The following is an 8,315-nucleotide window of genomic DNA, read 5'->3' on the forward strand; positions in this document are numbered from 1 at the left end:
TAAAAATATCATTTTAAATGTACAAAGAATGTGAGATTAGTCACATAGTGAAGCCTGCAGGCACATATAAGGACACAGAAACACACACTGACGTCACACACACACACACACACACACACACACAGACACACACACACACACACACACACACACACACACACACACACACCGTTTCCTCTCTCTCTCCATCATTCCTGACATTTTTCCTTCTCTCTCCTAAAACCAAGCCTCCGTTTCCTCGTCTCGTCTCCGCTGAACTTTTTCCTTCTTATTTTCACTTCGCTGGTTTCCAAACATTTCGCCAAAGGATTTTCAGAATAAAACGAGCCAACTGGCACATTTACAGAAATGTTGATTAATGTTGCTTTTATCCTGATAAATAAAAAAAAAATGTACTTTCTCTGTGGTCTGACTGTATTTTTATCCTCTGCAGTAACAACCTGATAAAAATAAAAATGAAGGATTTTATGACGCAGTTGTGTGTGTTTCTTCTTCATGTCATTTAGTTTAGAGACGGTTTTATTCTGTTAAACATCCTGAAGACATGAATGCTAAAACTCTGATCTTATTCTATTTAAAATCACAGTTTTCTGTATTTTATTCTCCACTTGATTCTCATAAGTTCTGCTTCGTGTTTACTGGACTAAATGAGGCTTTAAAACACTGAGAGAAGCTTAAATATAGTATTTATATATTTTATCTTTATTGTGGGTTTTATATCCAGACAGCAGTCACATCATCACTGACACTTCTACACGTTTATATATTAATACACTGCTGATAGATAATCACACACTTTACACCACAGACTTTTGAACAGGAGCTTGTCTGACTGGTGCAACATGAAAAACATCACGTAAAAAGGTGAGTTATTGATCACAAACTGATCATTTTTCAAGCAAAAGATCCAAATATTCTTCCAGCTTCTCAAAAAGTGATGAGTTGCTGTTTTTCTTCATCATAACTGACAGAAATGAACGTCAGATTTAATCAATAAGGAAATTAATGATCAGTTGCATTTATTTAAGCAGCTGCTTCACAACTGTCCCATTACATTAATGCACATCTGCCAGCCAATCACAGGTGAGAATTATGAGCAGCCACAGTGTAAGAACATGTGATATATGTATTGATAATGTATTGATAGATTAGAGTCCATCGTTACTCTTCTAAACGTCTCGTGTTGTTTTAACCGACAGTCCGAGATAAAACGCACATCTGGAACGCTGGAACAACGTTTTTGCTCCGAAAAACAATGAATCGATGATCGAAATTGTTGCAGATTAATTTTCTGTCAATTAACCGTTGCAGCTCTAAACAACAGAGATCAAATATGACGCAGTAATTAAACCTGCAACATCAGAAACAAGTCGTGAACATTAACTCACATCCAGCAGTGACGGAGCAACGTCGTCATTCATGTGGAGTCGTGTTTCTCTTTTAGCTGTTTTTACTCTCTACCAACTCCTGAAGGAAATATCTGGCTCTTTAGCTGCTAAATGCTCCACTATGTTCACCAGCTAGTCTACAGATAACTGAGAACAGTAAAGTTGCAGCCGGACAGATAAACAACGAGCTGAAACTCACTATAAAGCTCCGTAAAGCCGAGAGGAGCTGCAGAGTCTCTGTAGGTTCATCACTACGAGCCACAACCAACACGTTACTACACAGATCAGACTGTTTATAAGAACATCAATTATAGTCAGTATATTTACTCAAGTACTGTACTTAAGTACAGTTTTGAGGTACTTGTACTTTACTTGAGTATTTCCATGTGATGCTACTTTCTACATTTCAGAGGGAAATATTGTACTTTCTACTCCACTACATTTATTTGACAGCTTTAGTTACTTTTCAGATGAAGATTTGACACAATGGATAATATAACAAGCTTTTAAAATACAACACATTGTTAAAGATGAAACCAGTGGTTTCCAACCTTTTTGGCTTTTGACGTCTTACAAAAAGCAGTGTGTAGTCGGGGTCACATTTCACATGTCTATGAGTTGTTAACAGCTCCACCAAATAGTGATTTTTCCCTCTAAACTTCTCACATGCTTTCATTTCAATAAATGTTCAAATGATCCAATATTTCAGCAAAAATCAAAGATTAGAGAAAAAGTCCAAAAACTGAAAACAGATTTGTGTATCAGAACTTTGTTTTTTCTTCTTTCCTCTCCCATTAATCATCTCACCACCCCTCAGATTTATCTGCTGACCCTTTGGAGGGGCCTCGACCCCTAGGTTGGGAACCACTGGACTAAACTAGCTAACTGTATATAAAGTAGTGTAAACTAGCTCCACCTCCAGCAGCTACAACAGTAACATGCTGCTCTAACACTGATGCTTCACTATTAATAATCTAATGATGTCATATATAATAATATATCAGTCAGAGGGACCAAACCACTACTTTTACTGCAATACTTTAACTACATCAAGCTCATAATACTTATGTACTTTTACTGCAATACTTTAACTACATCAAGCTCATAATACTTATGTACTTTTACTGCAATACTTTAACTACATCAAGCTCATAATACTTATGTACTTTTACTGCAATACTTTAACTACATCAAGCTCATAATACTTATGTACTTTTACTGCAGTAAAGTATCTCGGCTGCATTACAGCAGATTTAAAGTTAAAGTGCAGTTTTTGTTTGTTTTCAGGACAGCAGGGTGGATATTTGAGGAAATCTGAGAGATGACTGAACAATCATGAGTGTGTTTCCATGACGACCTTTGACCTCGATCTCTGATCTGCAGTCAGTAATAATAGCCTGGTTGATAACGTCACAGTCTACGTCACGAGCAGCTTTCTTACCGTTTCTCTGTGAGTTTCTTCGTCTCCTCAGAAAAACACAGACGTCAGTTTCAGTCCTGAAACACCGACAAACTTTGGACGATTTAAACGCGGTTCAGGTCCTGACTCATCACAATAATCCACTTTGGAATCTGGTCTGGTTTTTAAAGTCCTGTCGGAGGGTTCAGATCCCGGAGGAGACCTGGATCTGCAGTGATGGTTCGTCTCTCGTCTGTCCTGCTCTGCTGCTACTGCCTCCTCTAGCCCCACCCACATCCTCTCGTATGACTCAAGCCTACTTCCTGTCTGTCGTCATGCCGACCCCCCGATGGAGGAGGGGAGGGCGGGGGCGGGGGGGCGAGGAGGGGGGGGTGAGGAGGGGATTTCAGAGAACCAACACAGAAGAAGAAGAAGACAACGAACAAGGAGACGTCTTTAAAACCACTAAACGTCCAGAGAGAGAGTGAACAAACACACATGTACACTACACACACACACACACACACACACACACACTAATGAATGACAGCTGTAGTTTATGAGAAGATAACAGCGTCACACACTGCTATAAATACACTCAGTCACATGTACACAATCTGATCATTACATACACACACACACACACACACACACACACACACACACACACACACACACACACAGCCCCACCCTGCTGTTAAACAGCCTGGAGTCTCTATAAATACACATCAAAGACATTTACAGGAAGTTCAGCAGGAGAAGTTTCCTCTCTGACTGTTCAGTGACTTTAACTCTGAGAAAGTTTTATTATACGAGGACCAATCAGAGTCCAGTAAACTATATATATATATAAACTATACATATATATATATATATATATATATGTATAGTTTTATGTATACATTCATGTAACGGGACAGAGTGCACAGTAAACTCACACATTTCTCTGTTCTGTATTTCTCTGTTTAGCATCTTCAGGCTAGGCTAACCTATTGTTGCTAACTTTGGAGCTAACCCCCTCACTTTTCCAGCATTTGGGGACCAATGAGAATTCAGTCGGACGAGAGCATATCGACCAGCTAATCGATCAGCTAATCGACCAGCTAATCGACCAGCTAATCGACCAGCTAATCGACCAGCAGACTGCAGCACTAGTGTTGTTTTCATACTTTGTTTAGTGTCTTGTTACTGTAAAGGCTGTTTGTTGTTTGTTGTATCAAATGTTTTACTGACTGTAGATCTACTGTGGAAACTTGTTGTTGTTGTTGTTATTGTTGTTGTTGTTATTGTTGTTGTTGTTGTTATCGTTAGAGGTAGTTTTATTGTTGCTGATTCATTGTTTTTTTGGTTGGTTTGTTGCCGTCTTGGGTTTTATCATCAGTACTGTTTGAAATCTCTCAGGACGCTGCAGCTCATCTTCATCACAGTCATCTTCTCCAATATTATATTCAATAATACAACAGTCAGAACACTGTCTCTGTTCATGTATTGATCAGTATTAAATGATCAGCAGCTGTTCCAGCGTCAGCGTCCCGCTCAGAAAAACTCAACGAACCCGACGGGTGACGTCACACCTCGCTACATCTCGCTACGCCTCGCCACGCCTCGCCACGCCTCGCCACGCCTCGCCACGCCTCGCTACGTCTCGCCACGCCTCGCCACGCCTCGCCACGCCTCGCTACGTCCATCTCAATAGACTGTTGTATTAAAATGTGATGATTTCTGTACATAGAAGGAGTTTAAAGTCTACAGTCGCTGTTGTTCTGTCCAGTAGAAACATGTGGCTTTGCGTCACAAAGACCAAAAACAACCATTAACTTCAGACTGGTCTCCCGGGACGACGGCGACCAGCTGCTCCTCACATCTCCGTAAACATCACAGCTGATTTCCCAAACAGGTGTCAATCAGATGAAACCACATGTTGGAAATCTAAATGTTTGACTTTCTCATCTGAAAGAATAATTAAACTTCATCAACAGTCTGAGGATGAACATCATTAATAACAGCCAGGCTGGTGTGAAATGCATTCTGGGATACCTGGCTTTATGTGTGTGTGACTTCACATCTTTCTATAATAATTTGTGTTTTTCGTTTTAAAGGAACAGATGAGTTCATGTCCCGTCAGTGACCGTCTGCAGACTCACGGTGAAGCTGTTGTTGAAGTTCTTGGTGCTGGACTCGGCCACGCTGGCGTCCGTCAGGTCCACCTCATCGAAGATGATCGACTGCAGAGACCAGACGCAAACACACGTAAACATCAATCAGCTGATCGATAGAACATTAATCACCAATTATTCTGATAATCTAATTAGTCACTTGTAAAGAAAAAAACACTCAAATTTTCTGATTCCAGCTTCTTAAATGTGAAGATTTTCTGGTGTCTTTAGTTCTTAATGACAGTAAACTGACAACGTTTCCTGCTGCACCAGCCGAACACCTGACGACACCAGGAGGCGCTGCTGGTCCACCGCCCCTCCACCGCCCGTCCACCACCCGTCCTCCACCCGTCCTCTACCCGTCCACCACCCGTCCACCGCCCGTCCTCCACCCGTCCTCCACCCGTCCACCGCCCGTCCTCCACCCGTCCTCCACCCGTCCACCGCCCGTCCTCCACCCGTCCACCACCCGTCCACCGCCCGTCCTCCACCCGTCCTCCACCCGTCCACCGCCCGTCCTCCACCCGTCCTCCACCCGTCCTCCACCCGTCCACCGCCCGTCCTCCACCCGTCCACCGCCCGTCCTCCACCCGTCCTCCACCCGTCCTCTACCCGTCCTCTACCCGTCCTCTACCCGTCCACCACCCGTCCTCCACCCGTCCTCTCCCCGTCCTCCACCCGTCCACCACCCGTCCTCTCCCCGTCCTCCACCCGTCCACCACCCGTCCACCGCCCGTCCACCGCCCGTCCACCGCCCGTCCACCACCCGTCCACCGCCCGTCCTCTACCCGTCCTCTACCCCTCCACCACCCGTCCACCGCCCGTCCACCACCCGTCCTCTACCCCTCCACCACCCGTCCACCACCCGTCCTCTACCCGTCCACCGCCCGTCCTCTACCCGTCCACCACCCGTCCTCCACCCGTCCTCTACTCATCCTCCACCCGTCCACCGCCCGTCCACCGCCCGTCCTCCACCCTCTATGTGAGCAGACAGTCACCTTGGCGGTCTGGGCGTAGTACAGCGTCCTTCCTCTCAGTTTGAAGTATCGTCTCTTCCAGCGCTGGAAGGAGTTGGTTTGTTTCAGCAGGTTTCCCTCCTTCAGCACCGTCTGCAACACACAGATTTAAACGTTTAACTGCACAGAAGAACAAGTTTCTGTCCTGAAACAGTCACTAAAATCATCAACGTCACGTCTGATCGCGGATCCTTCTGGACTCATGAAGCTCCACACAAACAAAGCCGACCTTCAGCAGCCGTCAGGTGGAGAAAAACACTAAATAATCCTCCAGTTTCTCTGAAACTGGTTCCTGGAAACGCTCGACTGTAATCGTCTTGTGATGAAGGCGACAATAGAAGCCATTCATCTGTACGCTAAAACTGAGGAGGAGGAGGAGGAGGAGGAGGAATGTCAACAGGAAGTACAGTAAACATGAACAATAAACACAAACATAAGAAAGACTCTGTGTAAATAAAGTGAATATACAGTTAACAGTGTAACATTATAATCTAGATTTGTTTACAGAGAGCAGACACATTAAACTTCTATATGAAACTTACATGTTATATTTACATTGTTCTATTTGTCGGCTGTATTTCTGTTGAAGTGTGTTAGTTTCTTGTTTAACAACGTGAACGTGTGTGAAGTGAAGCTTCGACTGTCAGTCGATCAGTTTTATTAGTAATGAATCTGTTCTTATTTCATCAATGAAGCAACAATAAACTTATAAAACATTACAACATGCAGACTGGTTTGACTGGGAGGAAGCTGCCCAGTTCAGCCACAGTCTGCCTCCACTGGAGTTAAGCTCCTTGCTCCTTACTGGAGGGCACTCCGGCAGTGGTAATGGTGGGTTTATCCAAACTGGTCCGGGTCTGAACCAGCATCAAACCTTTAAGCTCCCAAAAACCAAAACTTATTCAATTTACTACGAATTTAAGACAAAGAAAAGCAGAAAATTCAAGAATCTAAAACAAACTTTTTTATTTGAAAACTTATTTAAACTATTAATCGGTTCTGAAAACACTCTGTCGATCATTTTCATGGTTTTAAACTCTCGTTAAAACGTCTTCTGACTGAGCAGAAATATCTCGTTATTTCCCACATGACTCATTTTTCATGTTTTGTTCTCAGACTGTGAAATTTCCCAAAACAGGAGCTTTAAATAGAAACGCAGCAGCTTCGGGCCAAACTCTTCCTGTGACTCTGCGTTCACATCCACGTCACACTGAACCCAGCTGCTGCTGCCTTCAGGGACCGGCGGAAATATCACCGCTCAGTAAACAGAACTCTACAAAAACTACAAAACCACAGTTACTGTTATTTCACACTTTCTGTATATTTATTTATCTTCATCATTTACAGTTTACATTGGTTGTGCTTTATTTTAATTTTGTACAAAGTTGTAACATTTTAAATATGTTGAGTTATTTCATCTGCTCTCAAAGTTGAGTAAACTCTTCTATAATCTTCTGAGCTCTAATGTTAACCTCGTGTCTAGACAGCGAACGCGTCACACGTGTTTTTCACGCTGTCGTATGAGAAGCTGACGGTGTCCTCCCCTCCCTGGGCTCCCCCCCCCCATAGCCATATTCATTCAAATTAATTAATATTAACTCAAATTAATATGAATTAATATAAATATCTAATTATTTAACACATTTTACTGTTATTGTGGCTGCCACTGCCGCCACAGTAACACTAACAAACAAGATTATCATTATTACTGTATGTTGTTGTATTATTATTATTATTATAATAATTATTAGCTCTCTCTCACTTCTTCTCTCTCGCCCCTAATCAATCCATATTGCTTAGTTGCTCTTTACGTTTATTATGTTTTTCATTGTAATATGATGTTGTCATTGTTGTTGTTTGTCATTCTTTTTGGTTTATTTGTTTGTTTATTTGCTTGATTTGTCTTTTGTTTGTTGTTTTTTTCTTTCCACTATGTCTCGTTAACTGTATCACTAATAAAAGTTTTTTGAAAAGACGTTTATCACGTATGCGTCACATGTAACAGATGTGCTCTGATGTTCATCTACGCAGCTCACGTCTCAGAGGCGAAACCCACCTGAAGCGTTCATTTACACTTGACCTACGCTCAACACTGCACCTGAACGCCTCCAGACGGAGCGCTCACACCTCGTTGCCAAATTTCGGTACCTTGAAGGTTTTGTTGTTAATTGAAATAAATATTGATAAGATTCGTTATGAGCCTTTTGTAAAGCTTAGACTGTTTTCAGCAGTCCTCACGTTTTACGACATGCGTTACCACGGCGTAAAGCATTTAGTTTGACAGTTCGCCGCCATCTTGACTGATCTGCTTTCTACTGAACTCTTCTAGTTGCACATGTATGTTGAGCTCTTCTTT

At 42.5% G+C, this 8,315-nt stretch overlaps 1 protein-coding gene across 3 annotated transcripts in view; it reads right to left on the minus strand.

Annotated features, from left to right (window-relative positions):
- The window catches only part of LOC121898750 (diacylglycerol kinase delta-like), a 49,213-nt gene that overhangs the window by 37,828 nt on the left and 3,070 nt on the right, over positions 1–8,315 (minus strand). For 2 of the 3 annotated variants that reach the window (XM_042414152.1, XM_042414151.1), the window contains exons 2-3: positions 5,942–6,052; positions 4,932–5,012 (exon numbers count right to left, since the gene is read on the minus strand). In XM_042414152.1, the coding sequence (XP_042270086.1) occupies positions 4,932–5,012; positions 5,942–6,052 (192 nt within the window). Of the gene's footprint in view, positions 1–2,829; positions 3,088–4,931; positions 5,013–5,941; positions 6,053–8,315 lie in introns of those variants that run through there. The other variant, XM_042414154.1, reaches the window with a different exon arrangement.

Source organism: Thunnus maccoyii, chromosome 6, assembly GCF_910596095.1.
Source record: "Thunnus maccoyii chromosome 6, fThuMac1.1, whole genome shotgun sequence".
Classification (NCBI taxonomy): Eukaryota; Metazoa; Chordata; class Actinopteri; order Scombriformes; family Scombridae; genus Thunnus; species Thunnus maccoyii.